Genomic DNA, 21,445 nt, shown 5'->3' with positions numbered 1-21,445 from the left:
CCTCCGATTCCTTTCTCGACCAATCTCATAAGTCTCTCCTGGAATGCAATATTAGCATCATGAAAACCACAAGAAATTTGGTTGGTGATTGTGTTTTGAAAGGATTTCATTTGAGCTTCCAGAAAAATAGCAGCATTTGTTGGGGAGCTGTTGTCCGTGCTGGTTATCCGCAAGCTGGGTTTGCACACAGAACACACAAAACACATGACTCTAGTCTTCATTTGAGTGACCTGAGCCTCTGATGTAGTAAATTTTGAACATGATAAGCAATGCGCGACACTACAGAAGTCGCAAACAATCTTATATTTTACCTCTCTATCTGTTAGACTTGCACCACACCTTCCGCAAGCCATGATATAGATCAAAATAGCAATTTAACAGGCTCCCAAAACCTCCAAATCCGAAAACACGGTGACTTGGAATTTATTATTAAAAGTCAACAAATCCAATTCTTCAAACTCGTTGGCTTAAGCAGAGCGGCAAAATAAATACCAAGAATGTTCAGGTATTGATTCTCATAGACGCACAAAAAAAAATGTATTGTTATCTGAGAATTTCTATTGTTTCCACTGAAAATCACAATTACTCACGAACCACCAATCACCAGCAGTACCAGAACAGAATATTGCAAAGACAATGCCAAGAAGCAGAAAATATGTAAGAATCTGAAGTCTACCTCTTTCTAATCGTGTAAAATAAAGCGGAGCGTAAGAATGCGAGTGTTTACAGATGAAATTACTATGAATATTTCCTTTTTAAAATAAAAAGAGTGAACTTTTCTTCGAATTATACATTTAGCATTTTCATCAAGGACTTTTGTAGGTCGTCCTGGCTTTTGCTTGAGAGATTCCACTTGACCTGCTACTTTTCTTTCCCGCAACAATTTGAAAATGGTTGACTTTCCAATTCCACTCATTCGAGAAGATTTTTCAACAATTTCTTGCACAGTAAAACTAGGGTAATCGTGTTTTATGCAATCATGTACATTTAAAATAATAACTTTTTCACTCAGAGATAGTGGAGAATTTTTAGTACATCTTTTTGTTGGACTGAATACCTCCATTTTTTAAATATTGGGATAATAGCATAGCAGTGACTACTAACGTTTAAAATATGATTTAAAAGTATTTATAGTCTGTATATATTACCTGACCCCATTTTTGCATGTTACAAAGCGTTAAAAGATAGGTACCTATACAAAAGGATTAAAAGTATTTATTTAGTATTTAATCTCTTTCAAAATAAAGGCATTTAATCTGTGAAAATTAAATTCATAAATATTATAAGTACCTGCGCCTATGAACTACCACGAAATGTAGCCAAACAGAATGGAATTCCCCAGTTTATTGCTCTATACACTTCTGAAATAGAGTATAAATCTAAGCAAACAATAATGTTATCCCTACTAACATAGTCAGTGGTTAATTCAAATATATGGTTTGCCATCTGGGATAAATTATAGTTGGAGTAAACTTCACCATGAATAGAATAGATCTTAGAGTCCAAAGAATGTGTCATCCCAGAGGCTACACCTCTTGCAGTCTGATCACCAAACACCAGGACCTGCTTTCTGCATACATTGACAGGATTACTTGTCACAAAAAACTCTTTAACATCAGGTACTGTTAAATTCTTGGTACTAGAAGGATTGTATGTATATTAATGGTGTAATTGATTGTCCAGATCTTTTAAATCTAGTATGTCTGAATGTACCTATAAGAAGGAATCGGCATACTAATGTTTTTTATGTTCCTTACCATTCTACAAATTATGGCAAAAATAACCCTATTACAAGAATGTTAAATAATGCAAACTCTATGCAACAATCTGTAGATTTTTTTGGAACTTCAGAGGCTTTGGAACTTGAGATTTAGAGGATCTTTAAGGCATATATTGTGATATATACTTTCATTTTTTTTTGTATAGCAATGTATATCTATACTGTATTTAGTAATTAGTTCTAATTATTGTAAAATGGCAAGTCCGTAAATAAATAAATAAATATATTATAAAATGGTCGAATTTAAAACCAATATGTCTTGCATGAAGTTTGTGTCAAACATAATTATTAGATGATGAAATTGTTATTATCAATTTGGATTTTGAGTAATAATTAGATGTACACATGTTTGTCTTCTCCAGAAGATTAAATCTGTGGGTAAATACTTGATTAAAATACACCAAGAAATCCCTGATGTTTTTTGACCTAACCAAACCTATTGCCCAATTAAAAACGTCATATTTTGATAATTTTGAAATAAATCATCAACAAAATTTTCGTGCAAGGCAACAATGATAACCCCAAGACACTTTATGGATTCTTCTAAAATATCATAAATCGGTAAATCAGAAAATTTGGTGTCAAAACAATAAGATGTGTATTTGAAGTTGATGTGAATTAGGAGTATAAAAAACGTCGAAAACAATGGCAGAGGATGAAGGTAACATACTTTTAAGCCGTAAATATATCCTGTGACCTAAATAATTTTAAAAAATTTGCAATTCATGCCAAAAAACGTACCTCTTCGCTCTTAATAACCTCTCTAAACTCCCTTTTGATTCTTTGGGCCGCTATGTTCGCCATTTTTTCTGTTCAATTCGCACCTTTATAACAAATAACGGAGCAGCATTACAGATTACCCGGGGACCTTTGGAGTTTTATCAGCAACTTTCTCGCTTTTATTCGTCCGTACGTCTAATTTTTTTTTAAATTTGAAATTTTTTTCGAAAACCAAAATGTGAACGAAAAGAATGAACTGTCAATTTTTATTTTGGGAAAATTTGTTTTTGTCAAGTTGCGCGGCTGTTTCCAGACTCGTTACCAACTTAAAAATTTGAATTTTAAGCTTGACGCGTTGGGTGATGATATATATAGAGTAGCAATGATTATTTTTTTTGTATGATTAAAATTTTGTTTATTTATTTAGAGCAGATGTAAAATACTAACAAGAAAAAATTCCCAGGCGCCAAACATAAAAGAAAAATAAATAAACAGAGTGGTACTATATAATCATTATTGGACATCTACTCATGTTTTCTTTAAAATCTTACCTTTATAACTAGTAAAAGACTCTCCGACGATTAAGTCACAATTACTAAAGTGCACGTTATACAATTTAAGCAGTTATTCAGTTACTCGTCTAAACCCTTAGCTCCTCGAGATTTTTAATGATACTCAACTTAAAAGAAATAACATTCGAAAGGATTAGATGTAGATTTGACCATTCAAGAATTTAAAGAAAAAATGATTTGATGCATTATTTCTTCATCTTTCCAATGTTTGCAAACCGATTAGCTGACACCTATTATTCTGATATCGTAAGTGACTGTTTCACATGAAAACCTTTTTTTATATAAAAAAAAGGGCTCAGATACTTTTGCAAAATTGCAGGGATTCATGCAAAGAACTTTTCATTTCACACAAAATCTTAACTCTGCCTTCTTTATTCATTTTGGAATCTCTTTGTCTTATTAACAGAACAGACGAAAAACAATGAAAAACATAAAGTCACGGTCTCACAACATTTACTTAAAGCTACACGTGTTTCGCTCTATTCAGAGCATCATCATATCGTGAAATGTTTCGTAGCGAATAGACGTATTTTAGCACGCTCCACGCATTTTTCATCCTGTTATTGATTTATTGTAAAAAGAAAATTTTAAAAGTCAAATATTTCTGAAAGCAACCACTTGAAAATCATCCTCCTAAAGTTGTGGAAACACACATCAATTGACTACCAAGTAATTAGTCTATTAAACGTTGAGCCAATCACAGATTAATTTACCATATTAGAGCGTGCAGCAGTATGGGACGTAACGACATTACCTCTGGACCTAACACGAGAAGTGCATACAAAACCGATGGAAAATCTGATGACGATTTGGAAAAGTTGATTAGGAAGGTATGTGAAACCTTTTCTAATGAAATAAAAAGTGAATTAAATGAAAAAATCAAGAAAATAGAGTCAAAAATTGATCAGTTCTGTGAATCCCTAAAAGTCATTGATGCAAAAGTAGCAAGTAATAAAAAAGAAATTACTGAATTACAGTTTCGTGTTGACCATTTAGAGCAAAAATCAAAGGCTAACTCTATACGTATCTGTGGAATTGAGGAAGCCGATAATGAAGACCTATCAGAGATCTTAACTAGCCTTTTCTCAGATAAATTAAATATAGAAATATCACAAAAAGATATTGACTATGTCTTTCGATTAAAGCCAAAAAATCGTAAGACAAATGCACCAGCCCCAATAGTTATAAATTTTGTAAACAATATGATGCGGAATAAGATTTACTTAGCGAAGAAACAATTGAAGAACACTACTGTTTCTATTTTCGAAGACTTAACTCGACTTAGATATAACCTATTAATGTCAACAAAATGGTATTTTTGCCAATGGTAATTGTAAAGTATCGGTAAATATACATGGTGATATACACTAATATAAACTTAAATAATATGCTAAATTAATTTATTCTTTTTACTTTTATTTAACTAATCATGGGAGTAATGCTTGTTTTAGTTGCATTGGGTAAATCATATATAAAATAGAAAAAAAAAAGGAAAAAAAAAATATTTTTATACTATAAATGAATGCTGTTATAGACTATCATAACGAACTGAGCAATTATGCCAATGTTATAACCCCAGATATTAGTCCGATTGAGTATTATTCTGATGAAAATGATCTACTGAACTTCATTCATATAAACATTCGCAGCGCTGGTAAAAACTTTGAAGAGTTTTTGGTATTTGTTGAAAGCCTGGGTTGCACCTTTGATATCATTTTATTAACCGAAACTTGGAAAATTACCTGCTTGGATATTTTTAAAATTTTAAATTATGAGGTATTTTATTCTGAAGGAAGGTTTAATCAAAACGATGGAGTGCTTGTCTATGTCAGAAAGGGTATATTGGTGGAAAATGTTGTTAATATCAAATATAATGAAGTAACTTTTACACATCTTAATTTTAAATTTAAGGAAAACAAATATCAAATATTTGCTCTATATAAATCACCTGCATCGGATACCACTGCTTTCTTAAATGACCTAAACCATTTATTATTGCAATACAAAAATAATGAAGCCATTTGTATTTTTGGGGGAGATATAAACTTAAATTTGCTTAGCGAAAATGTAACAATAAATAACTATAAAAATATTTTAACTGAAAATGGTTTTCTTAGTTATATAAATAGACCTACTAGAGTAACATCAGATTGTGAATCCTGTATTGACCACTTTTTTATCTACTGTCCCAACAAAATGAAAAATAAATTGACCTTTTTACCATTTATACTAAAGAGTGATGTAACGGATCATTTTCCTATTGCACTGAAACTACAGAAAATTGATAACAATTCAAAAAAATCATGCGATAAAACTTTTGTTATATCTATAGACTATAATAAATTAAATAAAACTCTGGAAGAGGCAAACTGGGAAGTTGTTTACGGTAAAGACCAAAGCGAGGAGACATATGAACTTTTTCAAAATATAATAAAAAATGCTATACAATTGGCAAGTACAAAGGTAAATTTTACATCAAAAAATAAAAAACTAAAACCCTGGATCACATCTGGTTTAATTAATTCCATCCGACACCGAGACAAATTAAAAATATCTTATCTAAAAAATAAAAATAATATAACTCTGTTGAATGAGTATAAGAGTTACCGTAATATTTTAAGTATGCTAATAAAACAAACAAAAAACTCGTACTTTCAAAAAAAGTTTAATGAAACTAAACAAAATCCTAAAAAAATGTGGAAAATTATAAATGAGGAACTAAATACTAATCAAAATATGAATAAAAACAAAATATCACTTAGATGTGAAAATAACACGATTCAATCTGATAAAAAAGATGTAGCAAATATTTTTAATACATTTTTTATAAACGTAGGAAAAACAATGTCAAATAAATTAAATTGTAATAAAAAAAATAAGTTTTCCCGCTTAATTTGTACCACTATGTTTTTAACGCCTATTACTGAGGATGAAGTTCTAAAAAATATAAATGCTCTAAAAAACTATTCTGCACCGGGGTTAGATGGATTAAAGAGTACCTTACTTAAGCAAATACGGAATAATATTGCAAAACCCTTGACCCATGTTTTTAATTGTATTATTTTAACAGGAATAATTCCGAATGAATTAAAGAAGTCAGTGGTTGTTCCGATATATAAGGGAAATGACGTGTGTTCTCCAGGCAACTATCGCCCAATATCACTTATTAGTAATATAGCAAAAATACTTGAAGCTTGTATACGCATTAGGTTTTCAAAACACTTACAGAAAAACAACATTTTATCTCCCAACCAATATGGTTTTAGAGAGGGTAAGTCAACTGAAGAGGCACTATTTGAGGTAACAAATCATATTTGTAAAACTATTGAAAAAAATCATAAACCGTTAGCTATATTTTTAGATTTGGCTAAAGCCTTCGACTCGGTATCACACGATATTCTACTTGATAAATTAGACGACTACGGGATAAGGGGATTAAGCTGGACTCTTATAAAAAATTATCTTACTGAAAGAAAGCAATGTGTTAGGGTGGAGGATGAGTATAGTGTTTTTGAAACAATAAATTGTGGTGTTCCACAAGGTACTGTACTGGGGCCTCTTCTATTCACCCTCTATATCAATGAACTTCTTTTTCTTAGTACATCTGGAAAACTTGTATCATACGCGGACGACACTGTTTTGTTGGTAAAGGGTGATAACTGGGCGAATGCTGTGGAGAGAGCAACTTCAGATTTTGCAGTGGTTCGTCGGTGGCTGGAAGAAAATCGTTTAGCAGTAAATATTAAAAAAACAAAATTTATGAGTTTTAGCATTCTCGATAACCATCAAATTAATACAGATGTACTAAAAATACACACATATCAGTGCATATTAAAGGAGAAGCCATGTGCTTGCATGGAAACCTTAAGTAGGACTCCATGTATAAAGTATTTGGGTATTTTTATCGATCAAAATATTAAATGGGAAAAACATATAGAAAGTATTAATATAAAAATTCGTAAACTAATTTTTAAATTTTATCATCTTAGAAATTGTATGCCTCTCCACATTTTAAAAATGTTATATACATCCTTGGCTGAATCAGTCATTAGATATGGAATATCAATATGGGGAGGATCATTTGCCAGTACCATAAATATTTTAAACATTACTCAAAAATACCTTTTACGAGTAATTTTAAGAAAACATCCCAGATACTCCTCAAACCGTTTATACCAAGAAGCGCGCGTTTTTACAATACAGCAAATGTATGCTAAGTCAGTGCTAATATTTGTCTATAAATATCCTGATTTGCGGCGACCGATAGAGAACTTGGGTTGCTATACTAGAAGCCAAGCAGTGTATTCTGTTAGTGTGCCTTTTCTGACAAGAGCGACTACTCAAAGGTTTTTAACATACTTTGGTCCAAAATTTTTTAACCTTCTTCCAAGTAGTATTAGAGAAGTTCGAAATATACATATGTTTAGTAGAGAAATAAATAGGTTGCTTCATGAAAACTTTGAAGTTTTTGCTACGGTGTTGCGTAGATAATTATTTATTTGCAAATTAAATATAGGGTATATGCAGCTTTATCAGTATATTTGTGGTTAAGATCTGTTATTCTGACTAGGGCGATTTAAATCATTAGTTCATTTAATCATTATTTTGGTTTATTCTTTGGTTTTAATATAGTTAGTATATAGTATAATATAGTATATGGTATGTTGGTATATTTGGTATATAGTATATAACTTTAAGTGAATTGTGAATTATATATATTATCTTCTTAATTACTTTTGTTTTGTGCACACACAGATTCTAATCTAGGTGTACATCTATTTATACTTTTGTGAGTTTTGTAAAATTATTGTAAATTATTGTAAATAAATTTGATAAATTTGATCATTAGGCCTAAAACAATAATAATTAGTATTGAAAGAAAAAAAGGAGGACATTAAAAAGACTAAAACCTTAAAAAGCCACTAACGTTGGCAAAACAGTAAATAAACATGCATTTAAGGTTAGGATGACTATACAGTTATTTAGAACCAAAAAAATAAAAAATAAAAAACTGCAAAATAATATCACACCTATTGGGAATCGAACCCGCAACAACAAGCTTACAAGTCAGATACTATAACCTATGGGCTACCGGAACACTGAGAAGAAGTTCAAAACATTTGTTGTTAAGCCAAGGCATTTTAACACAATATTAAACTTATTTCAGTTGGAAGAAATTATGTAAATATAAAATTGATTAAATAAGATTATTAAAAATAAGGTTGGGTTCAAAATTAAATACGTCGTTAACACAGACAAGAACAGGACTCTTCTTGGCTTTAGTAATTTCCATCCTCTCCAGAAGGTCAAGCTTTTTCCCTTTAGGGCATTCATGAAGTATTTCACCTCCGACCTCTGGAGAAAAGTGATGTGTGGAAGCTAACAGGTGATTCGCAAACGCTGACTTTGTATCACGGACGTCTGTATTTTTAAATTTCTCAAACAACGCTACATGTTCTTTAACGCGTGTAGAAATTTTTCTTCCAGATTGGCCAATATATACAGCGTCACAATCCCCACATTTCAAAGAGTAAACCCCTGATTTCGAAAAGACATTTGCCTTGTCTATCACGCTCACTAACTGTTTTTTTAAATTATTCGCGGTTTTGAAAGCGATTTTGATATTAGAAGTCTTAAAAATTTTAGCTAAATTTAATGAAATTGAGCCGAAAAAGGACAAAGATCTAAAGGACTTTTTGTCGTCTTTCTCATGAAGAAGATTGTAAGTCAACCTGTATTTATTTAAGAACTTAAAGTATAATTTGTTAATTAAGTAAAGTAGGAATCCATTATTAAAAGCAATATGTTTTATAATATTAAGCTCTTTAGCAAACGCTTCCTTTGACAGGGCGATGTTAAAAAGTCTGTAAAAGAAAGAATTGAAAGAGGCAAATTTGTATGGATAGGGAGAAATAGACGCGTATTGAATGACATTATCAGTAGTTGTGGGTTTACGATATATTTCAAATATTAGTTTATTATTGAGTCTTTCTATAAGGAGGTCTAGGAATGGCAGTTTACCATTTTGTTCTTCCTCAATGGTAAAAGAAATCTTTGGGTGCAAAGAATTCACAAAACGAAGAAAATTTGTCAAGTCTTCTTTCTGGCCATTCCAGACAATGAAAATATCGTCAACGTACCTCTTATATTCAATGAGAAACTCCCCAAACCTACCCTTAACAATCCTTTCTTCTAGGTTGTTCATAAAAATTTCATTTAACAGTGGGGAAAGGCATCAACCCATAGCCAATCCACAGACTTGTTTGAAAATTTTATTATTGAATTGAAAGAAATTTTGATTCACAACAAGGCTGAGCAAGTCCAAGAGGTTATCAACTATAACTCGACTAAGGGAAGATTTTAATAGTAGAGTTCTTACCAGATCTATACATTCTGTAGGGGGAATGCTAGGAAAAAGATTTTTTACATCCAAAGAAATAAGTATAGTCCGTCAGGTATGTAAAGATTTTTCAGACTATTTGACAAATCCACTGAATTTTTAGTTGAATAAACACTCCTAAACTTAGTCACCTCCCTCAAAACTGTGTTTAACCAAGCTGATAAATGGTAGCAGGGGGAATTGATAAAAGAAACCACTGGTCTTATGGGAACATTGTTTTTGTGAATTTTTGGAAGACCGTAGAGAATTGGAGTTCTGGAATTCATAGGATACATCTTTTCTTTCTTAGTGTTAAAGAACTCAAGAGTTAAACTGCACTTGTCCAGCATTTGCTTAACTTTAGTAAAATACGAGTTGGTGGGGTCTCTATTGACTGTAACAAAGTCCTCTGAATCCAAGAAATCCAACACTTTCTGAATGTAATCATTCCTCTTTAGAATAACCAAACAATTACCCTTGTCTGCTTTTGATAATATTAAATCGTTACTTTTGATTTTATTTTTTAAAGAAGTTAAATGTTTTTTGTTAAAATTAGTATCATTAAGATTATCTGAGCCAAAACTAGAATTTAAGAAATTTATTATTTTAGCACGTAAAATGTTCTTATTTTTATATCAGTCGTTTGCAAAACACTCTCCGCCTCCACAGCCAAAGTTTCCCGTGTATGTAAATCCACCTTCTTAGAAAGATTGAACTTAAGATTTAAGTTAAGCAAATTCTCTTCCTCTGAAGTAAAAATAACATCTAATAAATTAAGAAATCTTTTATGAAATTGAAAATGACATTGGCCCAACTTTAATCGGTATTCTGTAGAATTAAAAGACTTTAACTTATTATGGGCGGCTTTAAGACGACTTAACTTATTGCTTAACCTGCTAAAAGAGTCTCTAGAATAAACTACTACCCTATCTCTGAACGAATAGAGCGAAACACGTGTAGCTTTAAGTAAATGTTGTGAGACCGTGACTTTGTGTTTTTCATTGTTTTTCGTCTGTTGTATACGTCGGTCTCTTTGTGAAAAATGGATGAGATTTTCTTATTTATTAACAGAAAACATAGAAACTACAGCAATGTGATAGAAAGACATGAATATAGCAGTAGAATCATGTAACTTTACCTATACCGAACAGTACATCAATAAAAAAAATATTTTATTTTCGATGGAAAAAAACTGTATAATCATCTTCCTGCAGATATCAAAGAGAGTAATAATAAAAGGCTCTTTCGAAAAAGTGTAAAAAGATTGCTTGTTGCAAATGGCTACTATGAAATAGGAGACTTTTCAGCATATTTTAAATGCACTGTGTCCTTTCTTAACATGTTTTAATGTTAAAGTTTTAATATTTTATCGATGTATATGTAAATGTAGGTTTGAATTTTAATATTGTAATTTGTTTATTTGTATTATATGTTAAATCTAGTTTTCTTGTATAAAGTCTTACTTGTGAAGAAAAGGCACTTTTAACTAAAAACACAGGTTATAATTTTGATTAGTAAAATACAAAATAAATGTCGGACCGCCAAAACTCGACTGACTAATCCTTGACTGTAACTTGAGTCCCCGCCTCGACCCTTTTTTTGCCAAGTGTGCATTTTTGATCTCCAACGGCTAGTGGAATATTTTACAGTCGGCCACGCTACTATCTTCCACGTCCTCGTGGAAGTTTTCCAAGGCAGATTTTTAAACCTACATAATAAAGTTAATATTAGAAATGGGTTACGTTTGTAACCACAATTATTTTGGTCACAATTATTAACAGTAGAAGATACAATATTTTAACAAACAACTGTGCACAGTATATAAAATAAAAAGGAATAGATCGATCTCTTTTATTTTTCTCAAGGGTACCTTTTTTTACAAACAACAGATGAACAGTGAATATAATTTTTAGAGAAAACAGCATTAAAATTGTATTTAAGCTATTTTCTCTACAATCTAGCACGTTGGTTTGCTACTTTTCAACTTCTTCAGATTCTACGTCGGATTCTGAGCTTACATTTACCTGAAAGGCCTTTAACTTATCTAGAGGTACGATTCCTCTATACTTTCTCTGCGATCGAGAGGAACCCTTAATGTCCTTGACAACATAACGATCGTGATCAAGAACCTCATCTATTTTGTATGGGCCACTAAACTTAGGCTTAAAAGTTTCTTACTTTCGCCTTGGTTGCTCGTAGGAAAAGTTCGAACTAGTACTTGGCTTCCTACTGTAAACTTTTGACCGAAGCCTCGTTGCTTATCAAATCTAGCTTTGCGTTTGCGTTGATTTTGGTCAATTTTTTCTTTAGCAGCATTTCGTACTTCTAGCAGGTTTCTTTCGCTACTAGAATCTAGCACGATTTCGTTGGCTAGTACTGCGTCTGCCACTCCTCTAGGAGCATATCCAAAAAATACTTCATAGGGCGATTTTCCTGTAGTAGAATTCTTCGTTGAATTCAGACCCCACCGAACCTTTGATATGGCTTCATCCCATCTATCCTCTTCGTCCGTAGAAGCGGAAAGGGATGCAATAATAGTACGATTAAATCTCTCGACTTGTCCATTTGCTCGCGCCGTAGCGGTAGCATTCAGGACATGTTTAACACTCAAACCAACGCAATACTCCCGAAATTGTTTGCTCATAAAACAATTCCCTCTATCGGAGATAATGCGTCGCGGAACACTTTCCATAACACTTTGCAAGAAATGTATAACCGGTCAAGTCTTCGTTGACTGGACGGCTTTCATAAAAACGAATTTTGTAAATGGATCTACAATCACAATAAGATAATTAATTATTATTGAAGTTTTAAAAATCAGCAACCGGGATTATGCACAGGTTTTTCGCAAGCAACCCTATGCCATATTGTTTGCAATAAAATTAACTTTAATTTAATGTAATGTTTTATTGCGTAACTCGATAGGTGCATATTACTATTACGAATCACCTCCGCGCACCTGGCTGCGTAGTAACTACACAAGAAAAAAGAAGGAAAACCAGTGGATGCATATTTCACAAGTTACGTACTTTCGATTAGTACACAATTTAATGCGTAACAGAATGAGTGCAATGTTTAAAAAAAAAATAATTTTTAATTATTAATAATTAATATTTTGCACAAGATTTTTTAGGCAACCTTTGCGGAATACATTTTAAGATATACTACATTTTATGAAAACATACGTTTCATCCCGTAACGTTATGGGTGAAGGTCGTAGTATGGTGGGATCCTCTACTATTATTGTAGAGACATGAAAGACAACTAGAAATATACTTCTTTGTATATCTCCTCATTCCACCAAAACAGTACGATTTTGACATGGCAGACAATGTCTTCCTATAGATAAATGGCCTCCTGCATCGTGGAAATGAAGTAGTGTCTGTCTTCTTACAGATTTAGGTACAAGCCACTTTTTACCTTGTGGAGTTACTTTGTATAGCCTGTTGTCAGTCAGACAGTATTCTTTATGGATATCTTTTTCCTCCTTGTCGGAAGGTGTCCTATTTAGAACGTCCAACAGATATCTACATCTGTCGTCAGAGTTTTGAGCAGCTAACACCCAATCTTCGTGATTAATATTTACGACATGTAGAGTACACTCTACGGGATTACGTCTTAAAGCGTCTACGTGACTGATTTGTGTACCCTTTCGATATTCGACGTCAAACGAATATTCTTGTAGGCTTAGCCACCACCTAGCTATTCTTGGCACTAAATCTCTTCTGCTTAGCGAAGCCCTAACGGCACTGCAATCAGTTATGACCTTCAATTGTATTCCAATTAGATAAATCCGGAAAGCCTTCAAGGTATACACCACTGCCATAGTCTCCAATTCGTAGGAATGATATCTTTGCTCTTCCTTAGTGGTTTGCTTGGAATAGTACATCACAGGTTTCATGGCTCCATTAAGCTGTTTTTGAAGTAATATACCTCCTATGCCCTGGATACTAAAATTGTCTTAAGAGTGTTGAAAGCTCTACTTTGTTCAACATCCCAGACAAATTTAGTATGCTTTTTAGTCAAGAAGTTAGAGGTCTAGCGATCGTAGCATAGTACGCACTTCCTAAAATATCCTGCCAATCCCAAAAATTGACGCACAGTTTTAACATCTGAGGGAACCGGAAAGTTACTCACTGCTTCAGTTTTTCCTTTTTCTGGCTGAACACCCTCTTTGGAAATCTCATGGCCTAAGTACTTCACCCTTTCTTTGAAGAAATGACATTTTGACAGCCTCAGAGTAAGACGTTCTAGCATAAAGTTCCAACCATAGGACTATTAGTAGTTTACTAGCTAACTTAAAGGTATCCAAAATAGGTACTAAAGGAAGTAATCTAAAAAAATTCCATATTTGGAAATAGTTAAGAATGAATCTGCGAGTAATAAATACTCCTTATATTATCCAATGAAAAATGTGTACGATGCCTTATAATAAAACCAAGCATTTTTGATGATATTGATTAAAATATAGATTCTTTTGAAAAATTAGCCCTGTTACTTTGGTTACATATTTTAACTGTTACGCATCAATACGAGGAGCCTCTTATAAAATCTACTAAAACAACACTTTAATACATTCAGACTATTTTTGAAGGTGGTAGACAATGGTACAGTGAAAACATCTTGTCGAACTTGCATTGTCTTATTTATTTAATGTAACACGAGGTTTCGGTTGTTAAGTATCTCCAACCGTTATCAAGTGTAAACTGACGATTGACTGACGAACTGAGTCAGTTTACACTTGATAACGGTTAGAGATACTTACCAACCAAAACGTCGTGTTACATTAAATAAATAAGACAATGCAAGTTCGACAAGATGTTTTTCACATTCAGACTAAGCTCGTTATCCCTACAGCAATCAGCAAGTCTTGCTGGTTGTTGTATTTTAGTCTTGCTGCAGAAGTATCTGATCCCCTTAACAATTAGTTATTTCATAAGTTTATAATTTCATAATTTTAAAAGCTCGATAAAATACCAACCATGAGACACCCCTGATATAAAAGATAACATATGAAAACTAACAATCCAACCAATCAACTCGATCCTTTGGAAATTGTGTCAACGTTTAATGTTCTCCAAGACATCGATTAGCCTATAACTAACCTAACATCACTTATCAAGCTATTAAAGCGTTTTGGAATAGAAGACTAAATGCAGACACTTCTGTAGTTTCTGACCAGATTCTTTGGCCCATTCTTTAAAACTGGCATTACAAAACTGTTCTTCCATCTATCAGGAAATACAGAAATTTTCAATGACATACTAAACTATATGTGAAGTTGTATTTGCCATTGTGCAAATACATTCTTTTTGAAAGACATTCAGTATACCCTCAGTGAGTGAATAGTTCTGAGGCATGTTTTCTGCTAACATAAAAGAATTTAAGTTTTTTTGAATGTACAGAGAACACTGCAGAATATAAATAGACATAAATGTAAGCACCTTTAGACTGAAAAATAGTCGACGATACGATTCTTTTAAGCATTTAAAAAGCATTATTTTATTTTTTTGCGCCATTGGTACTGCAATATTCTGATGCAATTACCCTAGGATGTCATAATTTAACCTTGAATAAAAATAAGACATAACAATTTCTTTGTCAACAACACCTCTCAGTTTCCAAATAATGAAGTTATGAGTAGCTTACCTACTACAAGATCAATGTGATCTGACCAACTTAGCACACTATCAATCATAATTCCCAGAAGCCTGTTTGGGCTCGCCTGACTTACATCACCAGTAAACGGCAACAACTGAGTTTTACTCAGATTTAATAGAAACTTCTAATAATCTTTGCAAAAATAAAGCACCTGCTTAATGCATAATCTATGCTAAAGTATTAATTGGTCAATTGGAGTTAATGGTTATTAGAGAGTCTATCCTTGCATGGGTTTACAGCTTTTTATCTGGGAGGTTGCTATGTGTGAGAGTCGGTGGATCTTTATCGTTGTGTGATTGCGGTCACTTCTGGGGTACTGCAATGCCTCTCCTTGTTGTTTTTGCTCTTTCCTACTAACATCAGCTATATAATTCGTTCTAATCATCTTTAATTTACATATGATATTAAACTTCTTAAAGCAATTTTATCTAGGCAAGACTCTTACCCTTCAATTGGATTTGGACCATTTGTCTTTGTGGTCTTCAGATAATGGTTTGCATTTGACACTACTAACTATTGTATCAAATAGTTCAGTAGCATATTACTCGTAGTAGGAATTTTCTTGATTTTGTCTTAAGTGTTCAGCATCGTGTGGTCACTTGATTACCAGTGCCATATTGATTTGTTAGAGTTAATTTTTAATATATTTTTATGTGTAATTAAAGTTTTCCCGTTAATAAATAAATAAATAAATAAATAAATAAGTACAATGGAATTTTTGATATAATACAACAGAATTCATATCATCAGCATATAAAATATTTGAGCTTATTCAAAGAGACTGGGTCTTATTCAAAGAGACTTCTGTCCTAATACACTTCCCTGGGAAACCCTTCTAACAATATCTGCCAAATCGGAATGATATTCCTGGCTGCCTCTTGATAAAACCAACCCAATTTATTCCAGTAGAATACTTTTCAGTTCATAATTCTCCAGTTTTTTTAATAAAATACAACGATTCACCAACACAAATGCTTATGAATAATCAAGGAAGATTCCCATCGTAATAAATTTGTCATCTAATCTAAAACTCTTGAAGCGGAGAAGGATATCCTGTGTCTAAAATAGAAATGCTAGCAGTAACTTAAAAGATTTGACGATTTCAAATCTTCAATCAAAATCTACAAACTGCTTAGCAGAAGCGAATTTCAACCCACGAGCAAAATCAAATGTACTAATTTATGGTGATTCTAGTGCCAGAGGTTTCTCTTCTCTTCTCTCAGGTATTCTGAGCTCGTCATACAACACCTGTGGTTATGTGTTTAGTAATGTTACAGCCCAGACCTTATGTAATTATACGTTTCCGCTAATTGTTAACTATACGAAGAATGATGTTGTTGTTGTTTGTCTTGATTTTTCTTGTACATTGCCATCTTTTTCCCAAATAAAATCCTTGCTATCAATGGGCAGGATAACTAATGTAATTGTTTGTATTAAATGCGATTTTAATAAGTGCTCAAAAAGCAGATATTACAATACAATTCATTTTATGAATTCTTTTATCTCTAACCGTAACTTTTCTGTGAGAATAATTACTGAGTCAGACAAAATTTTAAGTACCGTCACTCTGCCAAATCTATGTGCAAACTTTTATCTTTATATGTTAAAATACTTTTCTATCATCCAAATTAGTATTAGCATCTTTAGGTATTAGCAATAGTCGGATAATCAGCGATACACCCTTGATCGAAGGTAGGTCTTCGGTTACGCCTCAACTAGACCAATCTATAGACACCCTTGCTATTGGATCTTCTTTTTTAATAGAAACTCCCACCATAATCAAGTTTCCCTAGCATTTCTTAATGTTCAATCTGTGCGTTCAAAAGTTAGCGAACTGGAACTATTTTTAGAATCGGTTAACTTTCCTAGTGTATTAATTCTTGTTGAACACTGGTTGAGGTCTGACGGGCCTATTGATATCCCTGGTTATGTACTAATTTCCAAATTTTCACGCAAGCAATATACACATAGTGGTACTCTTATTATGTTAGAGAAAGCTTTTTTAACTAAATTTGTGTTTATTACTATTGACAGATTTGATCATCTATTGATTGAAAAGGTGTGCGAGTTTTCTATTGTATTTAGCAGTAAGTTAAATTTGTATATTTTAGGATTGTATCGATCTCCATCTGGTAATTTAGATTTGTTTTTAGAAAAGTTAGAGATCCTCTTAAGTGAAATTTCGGTTAATGCGATGTTGATTCTGACTGGCGATCTTAATGTAAGTTTTTTAGACAAATCTAATGGATCGAATCAAATCGAATGCTTTTTAATCTATTAAACTCATTTAATTTTAAGATGCACGTGGATCAGCCAACCCGGATTTCAGCATTTTCTTCCTCACTGATAGATTACTTCTGTACGAATTTTAACCAACACGAAAATCAGTGTACAACAATCAATGCCGGTTTGTCTGACCATGAGGCAATAGTGGGATTAGTAAAGCTTAATAGTGCAGCTAATGAGAATAAGTTTGCACGCGATAGACTTTATACTAGAGCTAATTTCCGCAAATTCTCCTTGCTTTGCAATATGTCAAGTTGGAATAATGTATTGACTACTGTTAACCCACTGCATAGCTTTCATCAAATAGTATTAAACAATTTTAACACTGCTTTTCCTATTGTCAATATTAAGAAACGAAATAGAAAACCTTGGTATACTAAGGGTTTACGAGTATCTGGAAAAAATATGCGCTCTCTTTTTTACATTAGGAAATACGCTATGAACAATGCAACATTTTTAAATTATTATAACAGATACCGCAAGATTTACAGAAACTCAATAAAAATGGCTAAGTGGACCTACTTTCAAAGGAGGATAAATAATTCCTCCAACAGAGTCTTGGAAGATTTTAAATGAGCTAAGGGGCAAAAATAATGTCTTGGTTATTCCAAGTACCTTAGATTCCAATGTCCTCAATTCCTTCTACTGTGATATTGCTAGTAACCTTGCAGCCAATCTCTCACAAAAAATAGATCCCAGGAGCTATCTCAGCAATGTGGTAGTAGCCGAATCTTTCTTTTTTGCCCCCACAAGTGTAGAAGAGCTTAAACAGTTAATGGTTAATATTAGGAATAAGAGTTCATCAGGTTGGGATGGGCTTTCTCTTAAAATATTTTCTGCTTTACCTCTTGTTGCTTTGCAAGTCTTGGCCGAGTCAATTAACTTTTCATTTATGTCTGGAGTTTTCCCAGAGTGCTTAAAAAGAGCAATGATTGTTCCTCTTTACAAGGGTGGCGATCGCGACTGTCCTTCTAACTTTAGACCTATAGCGTTATTGCCTACTTTAGCCAAGATAGTGGAACGGCTCGTTAAGGTGAGGATGGTTTCATTTTTAAATAGGTTTGGCCTATTGAGTCTTCAGCAGTTTGGCTTTCGTGAGTCTGTGAGCACAAATGATGCTATCTTTAGCTTTCTAGAGCACCTGTACAACCGACTCAATGTTGGTGAAGTTGCAGCAGCGGTATTCTGTGACTTGTCCAAGGCATTTGACTGCGTGAGTCACAGAGTGCTGCTGATGAAACTGGATCTCTATGGTTTCAGAGGAACTGCCCTTGAGTGGTTTCATTCCTACTTACAAATCGTGTCCAGGCTGTCAAATTTAATGGTGGTATCTCTAAGAAACTTAATATAAATGTGGGTGTTCTGCAAGGATCAGTACTTGGTTCTTTACTTTTTCTCATTTATGTGAACGATCTGCCACAACTGTAGGTAACTGGCAAATTTACATTGTTTGCCGATGATACCACCATCCTCTGGCACAAATATCCTTAATTTTAAATGTAATACAAATGATATATGTTTAAACAATGAAGCCATCACCATGCCACCGTTCAGTAAGTTTTTGGGTCTTTTCATAGACAAGTTCCTTAAATTTGAAGACCATATTGTGAATGTATAAAAGTCTCATCAGGCTGCTACGCCCTAAGGGTTATTGCCACCAGTCTTAATTTCTCCATCGCCAGATCTGCATACTTCGCGATTATCGAGTCGCACCTTCGATATGGAATTTGCTTTTGGGGTTCATGTTCAAATTCACTTTTTAGTTCAGTGTTTGTACTCCAGAAAAGGGCCATTAGATATCTATGTAGGGCCAAGCATCGTGACTCATGTCGCCCGCTTTTTGTAAGTCATAATATTTTAACCCTGTGTTTTATCTTTATTTTGGAAACAGTTTGCTTAGTTTTTAGAAAATATAAACAAGAACTCCACTTAAGAAGCCACTGTAATACGCGACAAAATTATTTGTTGAGACTACCCATTCATCATTTTGAACTTGTCCGTAGCTCTATCATATAAGACAACTTAAGACTGAAAAAAGCCTACGTACAAGAACGAAAATATTTCTTGCTAGTAAAGCGTACTATAGTTTAAGTGAATTTTTTAATGATTAGCATTTAAGTATTTTTCAAAGTTTTATATAATTTTATTTTATTTTAAATTAGTTTCTCGTTTTTATTCATTTAATGTACAGTCTATTGGCTTTGTCTACAACTTCTATGTTTATATTGACAATATAAACATAGAATCTTTGAAGCACAGAATTTACAAGGGATGCATATCACTATCAACATTTATTTATTAATACTTGCTCTACCCACTTTAATATACGCGTCCGGCATTTGACCCGTCGATGACGTCTGTCACCTCATGCTGCCGAATCCGCTCCGCTGATTGGTCGGAGATTAACCAACAATTTTATTAGTGATGCCCGGTGCCTCTCAGCCGTGCCGAGCAAAAGGAATCTTACAAGAAAAGACTAAAGACCGTCCGAAAGACTTCATAGCCAGCAGAATGCCCAACATTAAAGTGTTCTCTGGCACGAGCCACCCGGACTTGGCACAGAGGATCGTCGACAGACTGGGGATCGATAACGGGAAAGTGATCACCAAGAAGTTCTCCAATCTCGAGACATGGTAAGTGCGTTTGATTTTATAGAAAAACGTGTTTTTTGTTTGGGGTTTAGTGGAGAAGGAACCGCGATGTCTATTGTATTGTACTTAGATATATAATAGAATTATAGAGTCCCACATGGAAGGTGGCTGATTTTGGGACAGTTTGCTTATTTTTTTTTGTTGCTATGGTAACACTTGGATAATCAGCTGTTTACGTTCAAGATCCAATCTGGACAAACAAATTATTCCATACATGTGACAACTGTTTGTTTAAATTTTATGTGATTATTTAATAAAAATTAAGTTTCCTTTAATTTTAAGCTCATGAAGTACTGGATCTTACAAGATCTGTATCAGAAAAAAAAATTTGTGGACCAGATTTGATTTCTTATGGTTGATCTGCTACTAACAGTTTTAACAAAATTAATATATTTATCATTTGACCACACCATTTGTTGTCTAAAATATTTGTAAAGAACCACTGCTTCAGTTCTTATTCTTTTTTTTATTAGTTTAAATATACAATATCTACACTAATAAAAAATGTTCATCCTCCCAGCAAGTTTTTTGACTATTTTAGCTAATAAAAAATAGGTGCTAAGGGAGAAGTTTACTAAGGCAGTAAAGTTCAATTTACTGATATCTTTCAACTGTAGTAGTAGTAGTATAATTACTACTAGCATTAAAAGATACACTGACAGATGGTAAATGTATCTATGGTAATAAAAATTATTTGACTTTATATTATTATTTGACTAGCCTTACTGACGTTGAAGATGCAATTAAAAGCTTAAAAAACCATAAATCAGCTGGAGCTGATGGAATATGATCAAAATTACTACTCCTTTTGCCTGACTTGCAGCATTGAGTGCCTTAGCTTCTGCCATAAACAATTCCTTTCATAATGGCATCTTTCCAGCATGTTTGAAAGAGGTTATCCCCTCTTTATATTTATCCAAGGCATTTGATTGTGTAGATCATGGAATACTGCTGTCTAAGCTCAATAATAATAATAAGCCTTTATTTTCAACAGGCAACTTGCCCAATAACAGGAAACAGTTGCAAAACAATGAAAAATATAATTAAAAAAAACACACTAACAAACCTAAAAGAATGAAAAGAAAAGAAAAAAGTAAAGTCACAATCTCAAAAGCTATCCAAAAATTTAGAACAAATAACTATTAATATGATATAAAAACCCAATTATAAAAGTTTAACAAGATAATTACATATTCAACAAAATTAAATTAACTGCAATATACCTACTAACTATAACTTAAACACATGGGTCTTAATCACAAGAGTAATGATCCACCAAGATATCAACAATCACATGAACCGGAGAGAAATTTATATCGCACATGTGACAGATCCGATTAAATATAGCGCATATTGTATATAGTGGCGATTTCAACAGGATGTTAGTATGAGGCCT

At 33.0% G+C, this 21,445-nt stretch overlaps 2 protein-coding genes and 1 long non-coding RNA gene across 6 annotated transcripts in view; 2 read left to right on the top strand and 1 right to left on the bottom strand.

Annotated features, from left to right (window-relative positions):
- Positions 1-2,792, bottom strand: part of LOC126739962 (ubiquitin-conjugating enzyme E2-22 kDa) — a 33,966-nt gene extending 31,174 nt beyond the window's left edge. Inside the window, exon 1 of one of the 2 annotated variants that reach the window (XM_050445801.1) lies at positions 2,522-2,792. In XM_050445801.1, the coding sequence (XP_050301758.1) occupies positions 2,522-2,584 (63 nt within the window). In that variant the 5' untranslated portion in view covers positions 2,585-2,792. The remainder of the gene's footprint in view (positions 1-2,521) is intronic. The other variant, XM_050445802.1, reaches the window with a different exon arrangement.
- Positions 1-21,445, top strand: part of LOC126739969 (uncharacterized) — a 122,803-nt gene that overhangs the window by 4,086 nt on the left and 97,272 nt on the right. The gene's annotated exons all lie outside the window — the stretch shown is intronic.
- The window catches only part of LOC126739956 (ribose-phosphate pyrophosphokinase 2), a 90,725-nt gene continuing 71,507 nt past the window's right edge, over positions 2,228-21,445 (top strand). For 2 of the 3 annotated variants that reach the window (XM_050445794.1, XM_050445793.1), the window contains exons 1-2: positions 2,281-2,441; positions 19,821-20,031. In XM_050445794.1, coding sequence (XP_050301751.1) covers positions 2,426-2,441; positions 19,821-20,031 — 227 coding nt within the window. In that variant the 5' untranslated portion in view covers positions 2,281-2,425. Of the gene's footprint in view, positions 2,442-6,142; positions 9,514-9,575; positions 16,909-19,820; positions 20,032-21,445 lie in introns of those variants that run through there. The other variant, XR_007661746.1, reaches the window with a different exon arrangement.

The sequence above is a fragment of the Anthonomus grandis genome, chromosome 8, assembly GCF_022605725.1.
Source record: "Anthonomus grandis grandis chromosome 8, icAntGran1.3, whole genome shotgun sequence".
Lineage (NCBI taxonomy): Eukaryota > Metazoa > Arthropoda > Insecta > Coleoptera > Curculionidae > Anthonomus > Anthonomus grandis.
This window is presented reverse-complemented; position numbering and strand designations above follow the sequence as displayed.